The 24,075-nt window shown below is 42.8% G+C and overlaps 1 protein-coding gene across 1 annotated transcript; it reads right to left on the reverse strand.

Annotated features, from left to right (window-relative positions):
- Window positions 1-2: 2 nt before the first annotated feature.
- Window positions 3-20,202, reverse strand: slc1a7a (solute carrier family 1 member 7a). The gene is made up of 11 exons (XM_062480633.1): window positions 19,672-20,202; window positions 15,793-15,872; window positions 9,306-9,521; window positions 5,913-5,955; window positions 5,361-5,595; window positions 5,045-5,144; window positions 4,576-4,809; window positions 3,548-3,742; window positions 2,598-2,732; window positions 2,214-2,313; window positions 3-2,000 (listed from the first exon to the last, which is right to left on the reverse strand). The coding sequence occupies exons 1-11, from the start codon at window positions 19,810-19,812 to the stop codon at window positions 1,743-1,745; spliced, it is 1,737 nt and encodes a 578-aa protein (XP_062336617.1). The 5' UTR covers window positions 19,813-20,202; the 3' UTR covers window positions 3-1,742.
- Between the last annotated feature and the right edge of the window lie 3,873 nt (window positions 20,203-24,075).

The following is a 24,075-nucleotide window of genomic DNA, read 5'->3' on the forward strand; positions in this document are numbered from 1 at the left end:
GGTTTGCAAACTCCTTAGAGTTGTGAGACTGCACACTCTGCACCCCTTTGAACCTGTCTGTGAAAGTCGTCCAAAGTGAAAGAACGTGGATTTGTTCAATGACAACAAATCAAAGCTGGCAGCCATTCAAAATAACCTCCCTGAATGTCCTTCTTACCTCTGTTTTCCTCTGCTTATCAGTCTGTCAGTGTCCACGTAGTCCTATTAGTTTGTGCGGTTGCCTTGGTATCATGGCTGCTAGTTACAGTCCAAAGCTTACTTCTCCACAGTCATAACTGCCTCTTTGGATCCCCAGCAACATAACATTGATTTGATAATTGTTTTGTTTTTTACCAACAGGGCTGTTTAGCATTCCTTCCCTTCACAAAGGGAGTGGTTATTAAATTATTTATTAGTCCTTTTAGACAGTCACATTAAAATGTTTTCATGACAAAAAGTGTGGGGACTGCTGAAAGCTTCTGTCATGGTCATGCCAACTCTAAAATATATTTGTCGGACATATACTAGTACAGCATGTAGTATGTCCATCTTGGACAATGTCAGGAATAGGACTGTTCTGTTGAAGCCGTCTGGTTTGTACACCCGACGGTATCTCCTTGTCTGCTTCTCCTTTGGTCATTAAGGCAAAGAGAAAACCAGGGCAATAAAATGGATACAACTTTAAACATTCAGCAAAGACAACAACAGATTTGTTTACTTTGTTCAGCTTGTGTGTAAACACCAGAGGTACGGTAGAGTAGCTACTTATTAAAACAGGAATGGTAACAAGGAGGAGAAGACAAGCAGGGAAAATTGGAGAATAATGTAAGCAAAACAGATTGGCATTTTGCTGATTTTGCTGGGGGCAAAATCTGATGATGGGATAAATCCTTCATATCTTAAAACAGTCTTAAAACAGATCTCAACAAAATTAACCTACAGTATGGCTATTTTTTTTACCTCCTTGTTTGAAATTCAACCTTGTCGTTATGAACCTGTTTGTTTTTGGAAAGGAGGGGGGCATATTATATATATTATCTGTTGACAACATTTCATGAATGAGACATGATGACCCTGACGGTAATCAGCTGAATGTAAAACCAACCACAAGCCTGCATCCATCCTGCATGGAAGGGGCTTTGAGGCTACTTTACCTTCAAGAATTAGATGATGTTGTTCCAAAAGAGAAGAACTGAATGACAAAAAAATTATAAAAAGAATACAAATGAAAATACCCTGTCCCAAAATACCAAACAAATGTTAATATTAGACCAAAGCAACAACAAAAAAGAAAACAAGACCAAGAGCAAGCTCCTCCTGTTTGTCCATAAGTTGACTGTTTCACAAACACCTGACGGCAGGAGACAGACTCACATGGACGTGTTTGGCCATTTAGTTTGATCGTTAAGCCACAGATGATAGGTCAAAGTACCAGCTCAGCTGTCCCATAGGCAGCTCCAGTAAATTGCCAACCTTTTCCACAATCCCTCCCTTTTTACCCGTTTGTTATATCCAAAAAGTCTACCAGCATGCTTTTTCTCCCACACTGCTGGTGCAAGTTAAATATATCAGGTAAATATATACACAAAACCTAAACAATCATATGTGGGTCGTAAAGCAGATTAAAGTCTGACCATCAGGTCCTCTGTAATCCACAGTAGGTGGGTGTCACCTTGCAGGGTGAGAGAGGTAAGCCCAGCACTGACCCATGCCTCCATGTCCCTGTGGTGTTAACTATGTGGGTGGCGGGGTGGGGTAGTGTTCTATACGTTTGTCTCCAGCCCATTCATGTCTATGGAGCAGTGTTCCTTATCCTTGTGCTCCCGTCTGTGGTGGGTGTGTTTCTTCTTCTCAGCTGGCCGGACCCCCTCCTCCAGCTGGATCAGACGGGCCACATCAGGGGACAGGTGGTCCTGCTTGACCCCCGGAGGGGGGGGCTGGTAGCAGCCGTTCTTCTGGTTCTGGTAGGTCATCATCTGCTGGATGCTGATCATGGGCTTGGTCTCGCAGATCAGAGGCACCTGGTCCACACAACAGCGTAAGAACCCATCTGTGTGTTAGTCAGTTGTTACAAAGCATACACAGCCCATCTCTACCCAGAGTCAAGAAGCTATTTGTTGACATGCTATACTGTTGTATGTCATGTCATGACTCATTTCACCAAAAAAAGTCCCTTTTACTAGTGTAGATGACAATATAAAGCTTCAAATGTGAAATGATTGATCTCAACTCACCTGCTCCCCCTCTTTCACAAAGTCTTTTCTACAGATGTGAGCCATAATACCCGTAGCCAAGGCGTCCCCCATCACGTTCACCATGGTGCGGAAACGATCCCTGGGACACAAAATAGAGGGTCAGTTTGGGGCTGCTTCCCAGCTACCTTAGAGTCACTCAGATGGGGCTGGGGCATCCATACATGTCCTGCCATCATTTGTGCCACATGATACTTTGACCCTTTCTGCCCTTTTTCATTTTATAAAGGTTATTTTATTTAATCAATTCAATCAAAGACTCTTTACAAGCACTCTAATTGCTTGTAAACATATGTGCTTTGCACCTGTAATGGTAAGGCATTAAAACACACCACTAAGATGAAAGTGTAACATGAGCGTACTTACAAAGCCCAATCCACGGCAATGATGAGCGTGATGTCATCAGTGGGCAAACCCACTGATGTTAGCACAATCACCATGGTGACCAGGCCTGCCTGTGGAATTCCTGCAGCACCAATGCTAGCAGCTGTGGCCGTGATGCTATAAGAAAGATAAATTATTAATAATGGACCTTGACAATTTCTTTAATTCAGCACACACCTGAATAGTCTTTGTTGAGGTGAATGAGGACCAAAACCACTCCAGATTTGAATCTACAAAATGTGTGTGTGTGTATGGGAGAGAGAGAGCTAGCTACATATAATACTTATACAGCCACCACTCACATAAACACACATAGGAACATTGGCCCTATGTGGGTGTCCTTTGTGGGATCTGGGGAAGTTAAGGAGCTAGCATGCTCAGATCTGCTGGGATGGAGTTTCAGAGGAGGAGTACACACAGATCCACCTCCACTGTGACAGCGCACCACTACACGTCAATCAAAATGCAAAATGATGCAGAGGCGTGATGAGGGACTAAGTAATGCAGGTCATATGGGTCTTACCGCCTGGGGATTAGGGACTGGGCACAGTCGGTGACCATGAGGATAGGTCTGCTTAATGTTATTACAATTTACCATGTCATTAAATCAGGAGAGCGCAATGCCATTTTTAATGGACCTGGGTAGGAACTGTTTAGCAGGAAATGGGGGATGGGCCTGTTTGTCTCTTCTGAACCACTGCGCTGAGTTAACTGAGCTCAGAGGGGGGTAGATTAAATGATGCTGTTTAGTCAGCTAGTGCATGTTACTGTACCTTAAATGACATGTCTCATTTCATTTTAGAATAGTAATTAATTCAGGTTTAAAATGAAAGATGCCACAGCAGATTATTTTATGTGGCACACTTAAGAAACAACATTTGTAAGTGCTTAAGTTTGGACTGGGGTTTAAAATGAACTGTGTACATGGGTACCTGATGGTGATGATCTGGCCAAAGTCCAGCTCATAGTTGTTGACCTGGGCAATAAATATGGCCGCCACAGCTTCATAGAGAGCGGTGCCGTCCATGTTGATGGTGGCGCCCACGGGGAGCACAAAGCGGATGATGCGCCTGTCGATGTGGTTGTTCTCCAGGAGGCACTTGAAGGTGATAGGCAGCGTGGCGGAGCTGAGAGATGCAAAAACAAGAACAAGAATCTCCATGTGACAAGTTTATCTTAGAACGTATTTAAGTTCAGAATTGCGACTGCAATCTCACACCTGGCTAATAATAATGGGTTACTCGGGTACAAAGACCAGTCCAATTTTCTGTTTGTAATTTGTCGTGTCTCGAAGAAGAAAAACAATCCAATGATATCAAAATCAATAAACCCAGCAACTGTTATTGTGAAATGGTGTCTGCATGCCCCCTGACAGGTCATCCGACAGGAGAAGTTCTCAAACGAGGGTTGGCCAATCACTCAACCACATTCCTGGCATTTCAATTACAGGAAAACAAACATGACAAAAGCCTCATTCAGACAGACATGACAGACTCCCACATAATTGGAGATTTCTTTTAAAGATATGCATTCTAATATTTACGCCAAGCCAGGGGGGTATTCCAGAAAGCAGGTTATGCAACATAACGTAAGTTAACCCACCAGCTGATTCACAATGTTGCAGCAATTTACTGGCAATGTGTCAGCTGGGGAGTTAACTTACCTGGGTATGTCGCATAACCTGCTTTCTGGAATACCCCCTAGATGTCATCCTTGAAAGTGTCCACATAATAAAGACCATGATCAGCCCCATCAGTTCTGTTGGAGAAGAGATTGAGCCTCCAAACAAATATAGACCTAGTATGAGATGGGGCCTGGAAACAATCAGTGGGATCAGAAAATAAGGTAGGAGAGAACATGAAAAGGAAAGAGCTCTAAGGTGACCAGTGAGGGTGGGGGGGGGGGGGGTGGTGGTGACAGTGTGAACAGGGGTGAAACCTGGGTTAGCTGTGGCCTTCACCTTGACGACGTGGCGAGGGAGATAAGCAGAGCTTGCAGGATGCCCCTGATGTAGACGATGGGGCTCTTCTTGGTGATGAAGAAGTACATGGCCGGCAGGATAAAGAGGCCATGCAGTATCAGGCCCATCACCACCGTGATGGCGTAGAAGCCCAGCTTCTTACCCATGGCAGACGGGTCATCCATCTCCAGGATCTTCCCGGCCACCAAGAACACGATGCCGAAGGGGAAATACCTGCCCGCGGGAGGACAGGAAGTCGTGTTTAGCTGACACCTCTCATTGTTAGTCAGAAGACAGCTTTTTAAAATGTTCTTTATTTCGATTTTTTTTTTTTTTTTTTTTGACAGAATGAGGTTGAATGGGAGTCCCTATCCCTTTCATCCCCCTTTTCTCTTAGCTGACAGTGAAATAGATGATTGTGTGTCATCTGAAGGTTTGATGTGGGTAGCTGTCACATCACACCTCTTACCAGATGACAATGGCCACAATCTTCAAGACGGCTTCATTCAAGCTCTGACAGAAGTTGACCAAGGCGCTGCCGTTGGGCCCCATTCTACCCAGCATGATGCCTGGAGAGATAGATCACAGAAGATATCAGGGATATTCACTTTGTTCACACCACGCAATCACACTGCCATGTCAACAAAAGGGTTGAGTGAGTAGTGAGTGAGTAGTTAGTGAGTGAGTAGTGAGTGAGTAGTGAGTGAGTGAGTGAGTGAGTGAGTGAGTGAGTGATTCGGGCAGCGAGGGATTGTTTGAGTGAGTGTGTGTGTGGCTCCTCTCACCCATGGTGGCGGAAAAGATGACGATCCCCAGGACGTTCATGCCGTCGCTCGTGCCAGGGAGCGTACGCATCAGGATGTCCGGCGGGGGCGTCAGGTCCAGGGAGAAGTTCTGGATGTCGGTGCCGTTGTCGTCTTGGACACCGTAGATGAAGACCCTGCGCGTGGTGCTCTCTGTGAGGTCCTGTCCCACCGTAGGCTTGGGAGATTTCATGATGGGAATACTCTGGGTTCGGTACTACAAGATAACAGGGAGATACATCTCATTATATTGGATTGATGGAACCGACTGTGTTGCAGTCACTGTGACAGTATAAGTACAGTTATACAGTTATTATATGTTATTATATGTTTAATGTATGCACATTGCTGCCACAGAAAATTACTTGTCTGTGTGAACTTTCATGGCGAATAAATCCAATTCTGATTCTACTGTATTCAGTTGTAACAAGGTGATGTGTGAGTTATTTATATCGCACACACACACACACACACTGCAAAGATTCTCCTTCAACCACCCTGTCCCACTATATATGATAATTCTGTTATATTTACCTGTTGAAAAGTAGCTTGAACCAGGTTGGCTGGGAACATGTTTCTGGAAAAGAACATTTGAGAATTGTTATAATCCTTAACTGGATGAAGGGTTTAAAAAATGAAGAGGGTAAAATAAGAGGGTCAAAAAGCAATAAAGTTTAAATGCCTTCTAGAACTAGATTTTCTATCATTGCGGCCCAGAATGTTGCAAAAGTGCAGCTAGGAAACTTTGTCTATCCAACATGCTTACTTGAAACATTTATTCATAGTGTTTCACAGCTTCTTACAACATGTCCTTTTAGTAGTAGTGTCACAAAAAGTCTTTCTGATGTTGTAATCCCTGTGAATTTGTCCCTTCCCTGCATGTTGTGTTTGAGATTATTTTGTTCCACTCTCTGGCAGGGGACTGCACCCACAAAAGGGTTTGATATTGCTCTCATGGCTGAGCTTGTTGTACTATACAGTCATGGCCATGAGTTTTGGCAATGAAAAATGTTGTGTTTTTCAAAGTTTGCTTGTTCAGTATTTGAGGAAAATGTTTTCACACGTTTCTATTGAATACTGGAATCACAATAAGGCACATTTCATATTTTTTTAAGATTTTTGGTGGCAAAAAAAAAATCAATATATGCAAATACTCCCCTCTTTTACAGCAGTCAATCTGCTCTTAAAATCCAATAAGAATGATAGAGTGATTTCACCTGGCTAGAACTAGTTCACACTTTCCCCTGTGCTGATAATATGACTTACTGAAATTATGTTAGCAGTCATTTTGTGCCAAGACCCAGCAAGCTTTGCAAACACAAAATGTATGTCGCTCCCAAAACCTTTGGCCATGGCTGTACTCCACAGCAATTGAGATGCTATTTTTGCACATTATTATTTCTGTTTACCGTGCCTGGTTGTGGAGATGTTGCTAGTAAATACAGACCATTCCTTGATTCTGACTCCTGAAATACTCTAGAACTGTGCTTCAGGTGCACTTCTTATCCTTGATCTGCTGTACCATCACACAATATATATATTGTATATACACAATTTGTACGTGCTTTGGATGAAAGCGCCAAATAAATAAAATGTAAACATAAATTTGGGACTTATTGAGAGAAGCATCTGGCATCACTTGATTTCATCAATCATGGTGCCTCAAGATCAACACTGTCCTCTGTCATTTGTTTCTGATGAAGTAGACCAGCTTGACTGATGGCATACAGTGTGATTGCTATTATTTTAGCCACTAGAGTTTTATGATTGCAAGTCCAGTAGATGCATGGATGAACTAGGTCCTTTAATGGACAAGTAAAACGTTGCAAGCCCCCCAATACATCGTTTCTCTGGTTCTTTGTGGCTCTGCTCTGCAGCATATGGTACTCAGCTGCTAAGGCAAGATGAAGATGAAGGACAAGCCGTAATCTCCTCCTCTTTAACTCCCACAATTAATAGAGAGGAAGGAAAGGACTTGCTGTCTCGCCCGGTGGCACATAGCCACGCAAAGCTACATTCTTCCAACGACAGTTGGGGTTAGGAAAAATGTCTGTTCACCTGACAATACCTCAAGACAAGAATGTAATCTTCTGGGTGTAATAGGGTCTCCCACGTCTGGAACACTAATTACACTAAATCCTGTGTTTCACAGTTTTTCTTCATATATTGAAAAGGTTGATACCACAGGTGTGTGGATATGCAGTAAATATCCAGGTTTTAAAGAATATCAATTTGAACAATGTGGCGGACAAAAACGATATCCTGTTCGCAGATCAATCGTATTTTTAGACATACAGTAGATAATCCATACAGACCGTTAAAATGAGGACAGGAGTCAGTGATGACATAACGATTTTCATAGAAGCCTCACACTGTATTCAGTCAGTAGTAGGTTCTACAGCTCTGTTCTCCAGCCCAGTCTTTAACAGTGACTGTGAACAAAGCAGGCTAATGAACCATTGTTGGGATTAGAACTGGACAGTGCCTTATATGCCCATAATTGACTATGAGTGCATTAAAAACACACATACATACTGAAGTCATTATACTAAAAACACAAGTACAGGCACACGAGTGCACATATACACTGGCATGATAGATGGACCTAAAGGAGCTTTGCGAGATAAATCCTACGCACAGCTGTGCACTGGAAAACACACACACACACACACACACAGGCAGCACATGCATGCTACAATCCGCAGGTCAGCCTTGTGGGAGCTGCTGTGTAAGTACTGGATGTGCATCAGGAGTTTCAAATGTTCCCAGGTTTTAGTCATGGTACATTTGAGATATGAAGAGATCTAAATCACAATACAGGTTGGATTTTTGAATCAGTAAAATAATACAACCTAACCTGGTTAGGTCCCTGTTAGATAGTGTTTAGGACCAGAAGGGTCATGGACACGGCCATGCCCTAGTTTGTCCCTTGTGTTTTCCCTGTTTTACCTGTCGGTCTCTGTGTGTCTGTGGTGTGCACGTGTCTGTCTCTCTAAGCTCTCTCCCCTGGTTCCTAGCTCCACTAACAGATCAGCTCCTTGTCTGTAATAGCTTTCCATATGTACAGATGTTTTTCCCCCTTGTGTAGTCTTTGACTGATCGTTAGTCTTTTCTGGTTCTGTTCCTGTGTGAGTTGTCCTTTCTTGTTCCTGTGTGAGTAGTGGTTCCAGGTGTGCTCCTGTCCTACGTGCTCCCCGTAGATTGTTTGCTGTTTGTATCTGAGGTTTCGTATCTTTTGTGTTAGTTAATACACCTTTGTGCCTTTTGATCCTACTGCATTTGGGTCCACTTGCTTTACTCCCCTGACAGTGAGTCTGTGAATATGTGTCAACGCAGTGGGCCACTTCTCTAGTGCTACATTGACGGTTGTTGTCTTTGACCAAAGTTTAACCCCCCCTCCCAGCCTCTCTCTCTCTCTCTCTCTCTCTCTCTCTCTCTCTCTCTCTCTCTCTCTCTCTCTCTCTCTCTCTCTCTCTCTCTCTCTCTCTCTCTCTCTCTCTCTCTCTCTCTCTCTCTCCCTCCCTCTCTCTCTCTCTCTCTCTCTCTCTCTCTCTCTCTCTCTCTCTCTCTCTCTCCCTCCCTCTCTCTCTCTCTCTCTCTCTCTCTCTCTCTCTCTCTCTCTCTCTCTCTCTCTCTCTCTCTCTCTCTCTGTCTCTGTCTCTATTTCACTGCCTCCACACCACTCCCAGGCTAATTAGCTTAGCTCAAAAACACCACAGGGATAGGATTTACCCTTGGATCTAACAACTTTCTGTGACCAAACATGACAGGGCACGGTCAAAAAGGCTGTGGTACTTGTGGACACAGCACTGTGGAGAGTACGTTTTGGAGTTAGAACATCATAGAAACTATAATGATGGTGTGCAACAAAAACAGTACAACAGTGCAGGCAGGACACGGTCAGGGTGGGATGGATTAGGCTCCTACCGAATGAGATCCAACAGGGCATCAGCGGAGCTCATGATTGGCTTGCTGCTTTCCTCGGATTCCTCCTTCTGGGCGGCGCCACCTGGGTGGATGATGGAGACCATGACAATGCCAACCACCACCGCCACAAACGTGGTCCATAGGTAGTAGGACACGGTCATGATGCCCAGGCGGCTGGAGCACTTGGCATCTAGGGCTGCCAGCCCTGACATTAAACTGAAGGAGAGAGAAACAGACAGAGAAAGACCAGAGTCAGGGAGAGAATATAGAGAGGGACCATGCAGCTTAGAAGGTCAGTGAAGGTCAGCACTCAGAGCATCAATATTTTGCTCCCTGGTTCCTGTTAGTCAACCTTCCTCACGGAGTAAGAAAGCACTTTATTATGTAGCTAGGACATGCTCTTCTTTGGTTGGCCAGCTGACTCTGGTCTCAAGCACATATTACATTGAGAGAGATACATTTTACATCAGAGTTTATTTTGGATTTTTCACCCCCTGAGGCTATTTCAACACTATACAGTTCACGAGGACGAGATGCTGAAATCCAATCAATTGTGCTCATGAATCATTTCTCTCCAACAACCTCCACAAAGTAATTATTTTTCTGATTGATCTGGTATGACAGGAATGTATGGCTGAGAAAGCAAGCTGCACCACATTTAGTTTAGCATGTTAGGCTTGAACGTGGCACCTGCCTCTCAGTGCAGGACTAATAGACAGAACACTGAGGTCTAGGGGTAATGCCCTGCCGGCCCTCCACTGACCCTGTCATCATGGGTTTCCGAGATACATGTGACATGGTGAGCAAAGCCCTTCTTAAAGATCCATCAGCTTCTCGCATAACAGACAGGACTTCAGAGCAGCTGAACCGCTGTTTGTGGGCACAGAACAGATAGTAGGTTGGAGAGTTGTACACACAGGGCTGCAGGAGAAGATGGCACAATTAGCATGCCTGGGATAAAAAACGTTTTTTAACTCTCCTACCCTGGCAGACTAAGGTTTCTCACGGTAATCTTACTCTCAGAAGCAACAAACATAAGATCATGTATGGCCTGGTGGATGGTGGATGGTTAATGTTGGTAACCTCAAGCAACCTGCTAGTAAACCAGAGAAGCCTCTTATGTAAGATGTTTCACCACAGATGTTTCTGAGCTGAGGCGTGACTGTCTTAAATTGTTTTATATTAGAGCGGACAAACAGACTAAGGAGACACCCTCACCCTCACCCTCTTCACACTCAACAGTAATCCACATACACATACACATACATGCACACACACGGTCCAGCCCTTGTGCATTGCCAAGGTCCTCACACACACACTTATTAAGATCAAATCTCCCCACAATATGAAACTATGCTAGACAACTTAATCTTGCACTAGTGTAATGTAGCCCATAGATAAAAAATCTACATTTACAAAAAAAACATCCTTCACCAATCCCCTGTCCCATTTTTGTGGTTCAGTGCATCAATGCAGAGGAGGATACTAGACATGTGTATCACCATCTTATCTCTCATGACACTGGGCAGACCAAAACTACCCAGAAACCCTATTTAATCTGACTTCTTGGCCAGCAAGTAGGATCAGTCACAGCCTTTTTCCACAGTTAATTGGCCACCTTCCGTCCCAGACTGCAATCTAAGATGTGGTGGCTGGCCAGGAGCCCTCCTACTGAGTTTGCATTCTCACAGAGGCTGGGGAGGCTTTTGGGAGACTTAAAGGCTCTGATCTCTGCAAACTCTTGGCAGCCCAACAGGAGTTGGCTGGTTGGCAATCACAGAGCGTAGTTTCCACAAAGGCCAGACGTACAGAAACCACAGGGGGGGACACAGGTAGGGAGGAGGAGGGGGGAATGCCAAGGCAACTACGCCAGTGTCGAGAAGCACAGCACTAGCTAAAAGCTGTTCTATAAATCTAGCTTGTGAAAAAAATTTTTTAACCTAAATGATTGTTTCTTTATTTTTTCACTGCTTGTGTGTGGGTTGAATTCAGTATCTAATACTAGCATTTATATGTCTTAAGGTTAAGTACTAAAATGAAACTACTGTGGGACTAAGATACTGTTAGGCATCATAATGGGTGTGTCTCCCTTCTATTTTTGACAAACCTCCACCCTTAAATGCATCACATGCCAATCAATGTTTAAAACAACCTGCATAATTCACCTGTTTATATAACTAAGGAAATTTTAAAAATATCAGCCCTTAGAAATAATTGAGTTGGTCAAGCCCCTATATGCAGGACGCATCATTTGTAGAGATCTGTAAAATCCACATGTTGAGGATTGAGGAGGGGGGGGAGGGTTCAAAGATAATAGTTGGCTCACAGAAGCTGGCTCACAGAAACCCACACAACTCCAAGTATTAACAGACATTCACTGTCATTCTTCCTGTGTATACGTACACAGGAAGAACAATCTGTTAAGCAGCGCTATTAGGGATTGTTGTGACTAAATATTCAAAAGTTCATTTTAATTTCACGGTCAGGAGTGGCTATTGATCTTGGTTATAATTTTCTCTGGTTCAATTCGGGCTTCTCATTGCCGAACAAAAAATCCTGCTCTGTTTGTTTGCATGTGTGACAGCAGCTGCACCGATGTCTGTGTGTTTGTGTCTTCATATGGACACATCCGTTTATGTGTGTGCGTGTGCGTGTGATTGGAGGGATTGGGCTGGGGTAGAGTATAGTAGGGATTGCACACACGCCATGTGAAACAGAGGAGGTCACCGTGTGGGTGACAGAAGGGCATGGGACAGCAGGAGTTTAGGGCTTACACTGCAGCACCTTTTCTGTACAAGAGCATCAGACTAATCCTACCTTGAGATGTGAGACTGTTTGTTTGGCTCCAATGGAGAGTTCTTGCTGTTAGGTGGTCACCAATTACACAGGTTAACGTCTGTGTTGTGGCTTGCTGATACATGAAGCCCATCGTCAAACTGAACATGAGATTTAGGTCCCTGATGGACATGTGAGGGCAAATAATGTGTCATGCTGTCCTTTGTAAATAGTCTTGAGTGACTTAGCCTTAGAAAGCTCAACAAGGCCGTATGTTAACTATGGTGTCACGGGGTCAGGAAGGTTTCTCAAGACCAAGGCTATTCATAGAATCAGTGCCATGTTACAATAGACTTCAAATGGGAACATTTGCAAGTGCTGAAGAGGACATGTGAGAGATGGGTGATGCGCTGTGCTGGTCCAGGCTGCACACACAGGGGTGAATGCTTGGCTGAATGACATTGCAACTCCTTTCTGCTGCCTCAACTGTGTGTGTCTCCGGTTCATGACGGTTCCCTGCTTAGATGATCTGCAGGGCACTGTGCAGGCAACATGTCTGTCTACACGGATTAGGATAAACAATTCTCTCTAAAGTCATGCTTATCCGACTTCAGTTCATTGTTTGACCAGCTCAGTTGAAGTAATAATCAGTCAGGATTTCTAGGCTTTACTCTTCGGAGGGTCAACAGACATATACTGTAGTCACTGGGAAAGACTGCAGGCTTGGATTCAACAACAACAACAGCTAATCTAGATATGAAACCACCCACAATTGAATCATAATTGTAAATCCAAATGCAAAGCAACTCACTTCACTTAAACAGAGAATCTACAGTATATTAACCTACAAGGAACATCACTTAAAAGTGCAATTACATCCACCCACAAATGTAATAATTGTACATCCACCTGACCATTTCAAACTCAATAAGAAGGTTCAGGAGGCAAACAGTCATCTCCACAGGGGCCAGGCATGGAGGGTGAGCAATCATTCTGACTGTAATGAGACAGCTTTTGATTTATAAAAACTATTCATATAAACAGAGACAGATAGATAGATAGATACTTTATTAATCCCGTGGGGAAATTCAGGTATCTCTCACAGCTCTCATACCAACAACAACCACAGACAATATGTCTGTGTTTTCTAACTTGTAAGTTGTTTAACTACATGCTCTTGTGGTTCTTCCCTTTGGCACTTATTTTGGTTGTTCACAATATGTGCTTCATGTTTTGGCTACCCGCAATGTTTTTGGGGCTATCTTGTTGTTATTATCAGTGACCTATGCACTTTGTAAAGCTCTCTCTTGGAAGTCGCTTTGGATAAAAGCGTCTGCTAAATGAATAAATGTACATGTAAAACACGATACAATACAAACAGACAACACAACACCAAGGCATGTACAGAGTAGATAAGATAAAAACGTAGAACGTAGGGTGCTGAGCTGCCCGCTACGGAGGCTGCTGGACTGTCCTGCCAGGACACGGCGGAGGGGATGACCGACACCGCCCACGATGGCCGTTCAGAGAAATTATTTATCCCGGCCACACAGATTACATTGGGATTGTAATCAGAGAATAATGGCACCATCGCGGTATCCAACACAGATCAAGGGCGAAAGATAAGGCAAGAGTTTTTGGAATAATGAAAATATAATCCCCGCCACCACATGCTCTGTGTGAACTGTGAACTGAGCAGTGTGCCATTTCAAGTCCTCCCATATTAAACACTCACAAATGTGCTTGCACACAGACACTGTGCAGAAACCTGATCATCTGATCTCCATGGATGCTTGGACACGTGGAGGCCTATGAACACAACTGGTAGGCGTCCACCCGGTTCACCACAGCCCCAACTCTGGGACTGAGAAGATTAATGTCCATTCTCTTTACATCACTACAACTGGGACTGACCTTTGAACCCGTGGTCCCAACGGCAGGCCATGTCTGAAATAAGCAAGTCCAATATCTTTGGGACTACACTGTGATTGTGATTAGGTACATTGTACTGCATGCCCAAAAGAAATCTGGTTGTTTCCGGTCACGGACCTTGTAATCCCATCGATTCAGAAAACCAGTGGTAAATAGAATGTGAGCTGAGGAGGCAGCAGGGTTTGCTTGTGCATGACGTGTTCATGAGATAATCTGGTTTCTGCTTTGGCTGCTGGGCAGATGGTGCTGGAAGAAATGGGGACAGACTACAGGCTTGTATGTCCACCAGATAAACCCTGGTCTACTGGCCGTAATCAGTAGCCACTCGGCCTTCCCTGCTTGCCTACCTGTGCATGGAGGACATTGAAATGTTATTTTCCTTTGTGGCTTGAACGAGAGTGAGAGAGCGAAAAGGAGAGACAGACTGGGATTCCAAATCAGTCTTGATGTGGTTGTGGATCGTCTCCACAGGGGTAACGTCATTCCAGCAAGTCAAATCCGAATAGTTTCGTAGAACCTTCGTTCTCTATCTCTCTCTCTCTCTCTCTCTCTCTCTCTCTCTCTCTCTCTCTCTCTCTCTCTTTCAGTCATTTTATTCCTTAACGTCAAACTCTGCCAGGTTCAAGTACATTGTTTGTCATCAAGCCTGCTTTTTTCTTGATCTGTTACATCTAGAAAGCCAGCAGGGTAGCAACAGTATCTGCCACCTCTCAAAGACACAGCGTGTATTCCATCCAAATCATTTGTCTGGCCGACAGGTGCATGTTTCCTGATTCAAATGGAAGTGGGGCAGATGAAGGCTGTTGAGCTTGGCTAGCCATGGCCTGCTGCCAGCATCCAGCATTCTAGATTAGTTGTAATTAACGTTGCTAACTCTCACGTGCCCAGCGGCCTCTGTAGCAGAGGGCATTGCGTGTACTCGTGTGAACTTCACCTGTGCACGTGTTAAACTCGGGGACTGGAGCACAGACTGATCTGACCTTAAACCGGAGGAGAGGCGGGGCGAAATGGAGGGATGGAGGGACAGAAATAACACTAGAATCGAGGGATAGAGAAAAAGGGAAATAAGGAGAGACAGGGTTAAAGGGAGAGACAGGAGGCAGAGGGGATCAACTTCTCATCCAGTCTTTGCTGTTGCATGGATTGTAAGTAGCTTATTGCACAAAGCGTCCTGCGTGTAATCAGTGTTTGCATGATTTGTTATTTAGTTCTTTTGCATTGGACAGGACCACCCTTGGGTGCACAACTAGAAGCAGTCAAAGCAAAACTACAACCAGCCATAAAAAGACTCCAGATTTTCAGCCTAACAGATAAAAAAAGGTTCCCCAAAATAACACTCATCTGGTCACTGGTGCCAGTCTCAACATGGAGCTATGCCAAAGTATCAGAATGTATCACCCAACCAAAAACATGCATGTATGCATGGTATACATGTCATGTATGTCTTCTAAACTATATGTTTACGTTTATAGAGGGTTTATAAATAGCTGAAAGAGAAGAGTGGATATGAAGTTTGGATCATTCCACAGATCTCATAACATTAAAACTGCATGCTGTGAGAGAATAACTCCATAATAACTCTAATAACACTGTGCAACCAGTAAGGGAGAGAAAAAGGATCTAAAGGTTGCATGTAGGGCTTCAACAACAAAGACAAGGACCACATTATTTTCGAGGAACTGTAGCTCAACATCTGGAGTAAAAACTTGGCATGCTCTTACAGTATTTCATCTAAAGGGTGACCTTTGGGGGTGGCAAAAAATGAATAATTCACCCGTACCTGGAAACGACCAGTGGAAGAATCAGCATTTTCAACATCCTCATAAGAAGCTCTCCTGGAAACTGGAAGTATTTTACCTCCTACATGGACACAGGGGAGAGTAAAATAAAACCAGTAAATTAGTGCTTTGGTATGCATGTGTATATGTGTGTTAAAGACAGAGAGACACAGAGAAATAGGAAAGAGGACAGTAGTCCTGTTATTTCAGCAGACATCTGTACTAAAAAGCAACTGTGCAAGAACAGATCTATTTATCTTTCACAGGGATACTACATGACATATACTATCTCTGTGTGCCTGTTCCTCTGCCCCCTGTCCATTTATCAGCTGTCCCTGTGACCTGACATCTTCTGGGACCTTCCTAGAACCCTGTGTAACTTTCCAGCTGGTCACATCAACACCGGTGATGAATGTGCATGTAATGACATACGTGTATTGATGGTACCAGACTTTCAAAAAACAAGCAATAAATCATCTTTGCAGAGGTATTTCGGAGTCATCACCAACATTGTTTAGTTTGTGTCAACCCAATCCCTCCAGGTTGTATCCAGTGGGAGGAGCTGGGTGTTTTCTCAGTTGTGCACAGTTAACGAATAAAGACCTTTCAATGACTCAACATGCAAAAAGTAGAAATGCAAGAGAAAAGTAATACATCTAAGGGTGTTGTATTAGGATTGCCTGTATCAATTGTGGTGTAGATTGTTGATATAATCTGCAAGCACCAGATGTAAACTATTTTTTAATTGGACACACAACAGATCAGGAAGCAAAGATTGAAGGTATTGTAGCTGCTCTACCTCCCCAGGTTGACTGAAACATGCCGAGAAATTAAATATGTGTTTGCCATGCAGTCTTTATTCCTATATCTAGTTTCTCATTGGAAAAGTAATTGGACCCTAGGCTAACACAGCTGATATCCACAGACTGATTAGCAGTACTGGGGGCCCTCTGACAATTGATTGAACTGAATAGAAATTATTTAACTGAAGGATTACCTTCTGAATCTCTCATCAACTAATTGCCTAGCCAATTTGCAGGGTAAGGTTGGTGATGCATTGTGGGATGTGTAGGATGGGACATTAGATTCTGGGGAAGAAGAAGACAGTTGCCGAGAGTGAGTTACGAGGGGGGGGGGGGGGGGGAGCAAAGGAGAGCTGAGGGAGACAGAGGGAATGTGAATAAAAATAGGAAAGGACAGTTGAAGAAGTGGAGGAAGGAATAGTCAACCGAAAATAGAGTAGAACAATAGCTAGCAATCATGGTAACAATGATTGGTGAGGACATGGGGATGATGGAGTGTGTGATTTAAATGAGAGAGATCATGTCACACAGCAGCAGAAATCTGACCCTAGCACCTGCCAACAGAGTAATTGTGGCACCTCACTGCACCAATTATGTCCGTTTGGGACAAATATTAATTAAATTGGTCTAACTCCAGCAGGCCTACTGTAAGATTAAATTTGTTTTTTAAATGACCAGTGTGGTCATTCAAATGCTGATGTCTTGACTACAGTGTATTGCATGTTCTGATTTCATCATTACTTCTGGAACAGGAGTATCATCTGAGCTTTCTGCAAGCTTAAACAATGGTTCTCATACTGAGGCAGGAATAATAAACTCCACTTTGTAGTTATGGAGAGACCACAGTCGTCGGGGAAAAAATCATCGCCCGCCATTCTGCCATTGGAATCCTTTCTATCTTCCCATCTGTTTACTTCTTTGTTTGTGTCACGTCAACATCAAAGAAAATGACACTCCATTACAGAAGGATTCTTTTTTGAGTTCTTCAAAGCTAACAGAGGAACATGTTCTCAGAATATATCTAAGATTAGAAGAAAAAGCATGCTTTTGTTCTTTATTTTTCCTCTCAGTTGGCAGTGTCACAAGCAGGGGTGAGCTGCTATTGAAAGTCCTGGCCCTCTGGCGCCTGGTTCCTGTCTTTTCATCTCTACTGGGGCCTTGAACAGATGTATTGGATGTATTATAACACAATAGTCTTATAATTTCTATGTACTACATGGAATCCATGAATATTATTATTTTGTATTACAGTTTTTCTCAATTGCGTTGGCTCATTTTTTGAATCGTTTACATTCTGTAAACTATAAGTGCAATCGTCACATCTGTTTAATGGGACATCACAACTGCATGTCTGTAAAAGGTAGTTTCTCAACCAAAACATTTTATTCATGCTTCAAAACCTAGTTCTTGCATCAATGAATTGGCCAATGCCACCAAAATTAAAAGTTATTTTGTCATTGTGTGAGCCGTACTGGTCAAAATGTTTAGATGGTTTTTTACCATGGACGTTAACCATGGAAATGTTTGTTGTAAACCAATTTAATTTTTTCTACTTTTTTTGTTCACACTGTCAGATTATTGTACTATTCAATAAAGTCAGGTTTGTTTAGCTGAATGCTATTGTGCATCACAGTGAGCTTTTTAGATAACTGTTGCTACAAGTTTACTGGAAAATGTAAATACTTTACAATACTGTAGTACACAGAAAAAAATATGCATTTTGTATGTATACAGTACATTTGTTTCTGTAGAAATGTGTTACATGCTAACAGAATATTCACATTGGCATGCACATTTTTACACATCTTACATGTAAAGGCACATTGAGTGAACAGAAAATTGCCACAAAATGACATCCATGCAAAAAAGGAGAAATAAATGGGTTAATTGGTAAGATTGTCATTCCTATTTCATTACTATGTCACCTGGAAGGTAATTTGACAATTTGGCAGACAACATCAACATTCCATGTTCATTTTTGGGGAATATACATATATGTCTGACAGATTTAGATTATTGAATCACTGTAATCATTTAGCATGTAATGGCTCACACAATGAAAGAATGTTCAGAAGTTGTGAAGAGTATGACTGTCACTGAGAATCAACACATCAGTTTTGATAAGCATCCATGTGCATGTAGTTATTTTGCCCAATTGTAGACAATTGTACTTACTCTTTTGCATACGTGCCAAAACACATGCAAATTGCTTAAATTAATAATAAATCTGGTGTGAACAATAAACTAATTGTTCAGAGATTTGAATTTATTGTTTGGAAAAAAATAATTCCCATTCGAGAATTGAATCAAAGCGATTGAGAAAAACTGTAATCCATCTATACTTACAAGCCTTTGAAGCTCATTATGAGGTTACATAATTTCCCAATATATAGAAAAGATTTAAATGTACATTTAGGCTGCCTCACTAACATGCACCAACACACACACATATTGTCAAAAAGAGGAAATTATTTCATTTATCATTCAATTACTCTCAGCCAAGGAAGCCTGTCAATATGACTGATCCCTAATCTCAAGCGACAGTTGCTACACAAATATTTTATGCAGCTTTGTCTGAGTCTGATGTGACGTGCTTGGCATTTGGAACAGACAAATCAATAAACTACTGCATTCTGCCTTGTATCATCAATCCAAGCAAATGTTGAGCACATGTTGATATAATAAAGGCAGAGTTCTCCAACTGACATCTTGTGTCTAGTTCCTAGTGAAGACCAAACACCTGAGGTCCAGGATGTAACACACCCTTTAGAGAACCCTGTGCTCTACAGGGTGAGGTTGTTCAACCACAGAGGGTGTGAAGACGATGCAATCGTACTGGAAGGATAATTCTAGCTAGTTTGAGGCACAGTGAAGGCTGGTTTGCTACCTCGTAAAAAAAAGGGACCAGGAGAAGACAATGAGAAGAGGTGGAAATTGATCAACTAGGATGCCATTATAATTTCCAGGTGAGGGACAGGTGGGTCTGGGTCTGGGTCAGGGTTTGGGTCTGGGTCTAGAAAGAGGGGAGAGCTGTGTAAGGGTTGGGATGAGGAGAGGGGAGACAGATGAGGGACTGACCTGCTCAGAGAGCTGCTTTCCCCTGAGGAAAAAGCCCAGTAGACAGCCGATAACCACGGCCAACACGGACAGGATGAGGAGTCCGTTCTGCTTGCACACATTCTTCACCCGCCCCCAAACTTCATCCAGTGCCACGGCCATTCTGGTCCTAACCTCACAGACACCCCCTCAGTCCAGCCGGGCAACCTTGCTCACTCGGCCATAGAGAGCCACAGACTCAGACAATGGACGGATGAATGGAGAGGAAGTGAGGGAGATATAGAAGCCCGGTGAAGATCAAAAGAAAGACAGAAGGATGGGGGGGACGAGGGAATAGAAGACCCAAGACAAATGCAAATGAGGGGAAAGTGAAGAATGGAATACAAAATCAAAAGAGGGAAACAAAAGAGTGAAACTGATATCGGTTTGCAGACGAAGACACAAAAAGAGCCCAGGTAGTTGGCCGTTTGTCCTCCTTGAATATTTTTTTTTTTTACTGCTCTACCGACTTGCTCGCTCTCTGTCACTCCACACGGAACTAAGCATCCCACACTTTCGAAGCAATCTCTCTTTTTCACCCCCTCCCTCCCTCCCTCTCTCTGCCTTCTGCTTCATCCCTCCCTCCCTCCCTCTTTCCCTCCCTCCATCCCCCAGTTCCACAGGCTGACCAATAGGGGGCTCTGTGACAGCTGGTGGTATTGTCATCAGGGTTAATACAGTCGATCCTATTAGGCTGCACTGCATTACTGGGATCTAAGGCAGGATTAGAGATCTCCGAACAATTGGACTGGGGATTGTTCGAGACAACCAAAAAGATAACGAGAGAAGGAGAGAAAGGGGACGGGGGTAGTTTCTCAGATGGTGTGGATAATCAGGTGCCAGGAATCCATATAGATCTTTGGTCTTGTTCAACCAAGTGACAACACAGCACTTGACCCCACCAAAGCTGCTAGGAGGGTTTAAAGATGCGGCTCTTGGTTAGAACCACAAGAATCAGTAATTGATGTCTTACAAGTGGAACTCCAATTCAAAGAAAACTTAAACCATTCAACAGTGACTATCAAGGCATTGTCTCTATGTGTGTGTAAAGTACATTTACATTACATTTACATTTAGTCATTTAGCAGACGCTCTTATCCAGAGCGACTTACAGTAAGTACAGGGACATTCCCCCGAGGCAAGTAGGGTGAAGTGCCTTGCCCAAGGACACAACGTCAGTTGGCATGACCGGGAATCGAACTGGCAACCTTCGGATTACTAGCCCGATTCCCTCACCGCTCAGACACCTGACTCCCTGTACATGTACATGTGACAACAAAATACACACTTCCATACACACACACACACTGATAAAAGATTCTCTGTCAGCGTGTGAGTTTGCCGAGGTGAGATTGCCGTGACATACTGAGATACTTTCTAATCCTAATCCCACATAACCATTTCAGGCACAGGGTTGGGCACACCTGTTACCATGCAGACAGCAACAGACAGGAGGGCCACTGTCAACCTCTATTACACAAACACAACAAGCGCTTTCTTAATGTCAACGTGCACACATGCAATCTGACAGAGTTCGTTCTTGTACAGAACAGACAACCTCACAAAACCCTGTCCGTTTCACATCGTAATACATACACACCGACACACACCTGAGAATTCAATCGTCAGTTTCTGTTTGATATTGTCTTTGCAGTCTTGCAATTCCGACTACACCTGTACAATTCTACAATGTCTTAATTGAGACATATCGTAGTTGTTGCACTGTATTGTACTAAGGATATCATTGTTTTTGCATGTTCTATTCCACAGTTTGTAAATCACTTTGGATAAAAGAAGTGTCTACTAAATGAACAATTGCAAATACCTTATAGAGAAGCCTTATTCAAATTGTATGACAATAACAGTGATCTAATGAACAAAATGTGAAGAACATGATTTTGACAGGCTGCTGACATTCTGCTAATTTCATCCCATTGGTCATTTTATAGTGACATTCTATCCTCATATCCTATATTTGAACGTCAGTAATATTAATAATAATATAACAATTACTTTCCCTTCAAGAAAGATAGAATTAAATACCAATGTCAGTCTTGCCATCATCTTGTCTGTACTTGAACGCCAAGTGGAAAAATGCTTGCCTGCCTGCCTGCCGAGATCTATTTTAGGTGTCGTACATTTTTGTGAAACCAGTATTAGTATGTTGTCGTCAAGTGTTTTTTTTTTTCAAAGAATCTCTTGATTATGTTGTAGCCCCTAAAACACTTGAAAATAAGCTCCTTCTATAACATATGAACAGTATGCTCAAAATAAGCACACTGTCTGATATTCATTATCTGTTTATGAAAGCTACATTGTCATGCGTGACATGCAACTTCAACACTGTAACCAACTATGGTGGTGTGCAGGCACGTGCTGTTGTGAGCAAGCATATTTCTGTGTTTTGTGCCGCATGTTCATGGTCTGATAGACAACCTGATGATCCTAGCACCTGATTATCCATTTATGAGTTTCGGTAGAATAAGTAGCCTACAATGTGTGCACTAAAATCCAGAGAAGAATACATTCTGACTGGAGGACAAAAGAACAACCACAGCAGTGGTGAGAGCGAGCGCTAAAGTCAAGGGCTAAGTGACCCCTGCTTGCCCTGCACTATACAGGTCTGGTCAAGCTGGTGACCTAGAATTTGACATCACATTGTTGAAATGATGAAGATAGGTTATGATTAATGGTTTATCTGATTTAAAATGAAACTCTCATCCATCTTTTTAGTATATTCTATATTACTGGAAACCATATGTTAAGCTGTTGACTGATTATTATTAATACTACAAACCGGTAGAAGATGAGAAAGTGAAAAGATCTGGATATTAGGGGCTGAGGAATACGGAAAAATACCACTTGTAGATATGCTTCCACTTTTACAAGCCAGAGGCCCCCAGCTATGAATCACGTGGCACGTTTAAGACCCTGCGCCCACACACTTGTCTACAGCTGCAGAGTTCAGGGCCAGTACCACTAGCCGTAAATTGGGAGAATTGTCATAGGGCCAGTACCACTAGTCGTAAATTGGGAGAATTGTCGTTGTATAAAAAAAAACACACTGTCATCTGAAACCCCAGGACAAGGGACCAATAATGAGAGGGTGCATAATGTATCTGTGACCAACTGTACTGTACCAATAGAAAAATTGACACCAATAATAGGAAGAAAATTATATAAGGGATTGTCCAGAGAGAAACGGGCAGTCTGCTCCTGGGAGCACACTCACTTTGTTTGGATTATTAGTCACCCTGTGTCCGAATAAACCTTTGCATCAGACTCTGAGTTCCAGTGTGTCTGTTTGGATTTAGGATTCTAGCCCTACGCGACACTTAGAATCATTTTCAACTTTGGGACTTAGTCTTATTTTTCACTTGTCAGGACTTAGAATTTTTCACTTCGAGACTTGGAATTATTTCACTATACACTTACAAAATTATTTACGACACTGGCAAACATGTAATTCAGCAGTGACTCATATCAGCCAGTGCCAAAGGCATTTCTCACAAATCCATTAAATGGAGAAAAGAGAGTTATTACAGGACAGGGGGTCTTCACATCCACTCACAATCCACACCACGGAAATAGTCCCTTTCTTTTGCCAATTTTTCCCATATTCCAGGATTGGATTCACACAGATTATCTGGGATTAAAGCAACCAATGAGGACTAGTGTCCTCTTCATTCATTTACAATCAGTGACATGTTCAGGATCCCGCACATCCTTCCTTTAGATACTGCTGCAATAAAAGTAATGTGCTAAACCATAACATAAAATAAATGGGGCTGTCAATGCACAGGAATTATGCCTTGTAGAGCAGACCACAAATGTATGTTTGGGGATCATACTAAACAAACTGTATTTATTGATCTACCCATTGTATCAATTGGCCATACAGAGGTCACATGTTTATTTGTGTGTGCTTTTGTGTCAATGTGTGTATGTGTTTGACAGTACAACACCTGAACAAGCTTTGTGGCCATGTTTGCTTTATAACAGTGACAGCACATGGTTTCAGAGCAATCATACTTGAAGGGGTCTGAGGGAGGTTATGGAGATTATAATCTCCTTGATGAATGGAGAAACACCGCTGTCCTATATACATTCACCTCTACCCAAGCATTAAAACGGAATGGTTATCAATAATCCGCTCAAAGTCTTTCAACCGTAGTTTGTTATTTTTAGCTCTGGCCCTAAATGACAAAAAAGTCCAACTTTCGATTGTATTTAAAGTATACACACTTTTGCAGTTCCAATTTTTGCATCCCAAACACACTCCCTCATTTCGCACACATATGTTTGAAGCCTTCCAACCAAAAGCTCTGTTTGACCCTTGACATCCTGGTGTGGACGAGCGTTGTTGCGGCAATCTCAATCCAGAGA

The sequence above is a fragment of the Osmerus eperlanus genome, chromosome 16 (assembly GCF_963692335.1).
Source record: "Osmerus eperlanus chromosome 16, fOsmEpe2.1, whole genome shotgun sequence".
NCBI lineage: Eukaryota > Metazoa > Chordata > Actinopteri > Osmeriformes > Osmeridae > Osmerus > Osmerus eperlanus.

What these genes read in the sequence shown, in the direction of transcription:
- slc1a7a (XM_062480633.1), bottom strand. Translation starts at nt 19,812, where the DNA reads ATGGCCGTGGCACTGGATGAAGTTTGGGGGCGGGTGAAGAATGTGTGC. An exon ending in GAAAGCAGCTCTCTGAGCAG is followed by an intron (nt 15,873 to 19,671) that starts GTCAGTCCCTCA and finishes GTGTCCATGTAG; the next exon opens with GAGGTAAAATACTTCCAGTT. An exon ending in GGCCAGATCATCACCATCAG is followed by an intron (nt 2,733 to 3,547) that starts GTACCCATGTAC and finishes TCTTTCTTATAG; the next exon opens with CATCACGGCCACAGCTGCTA.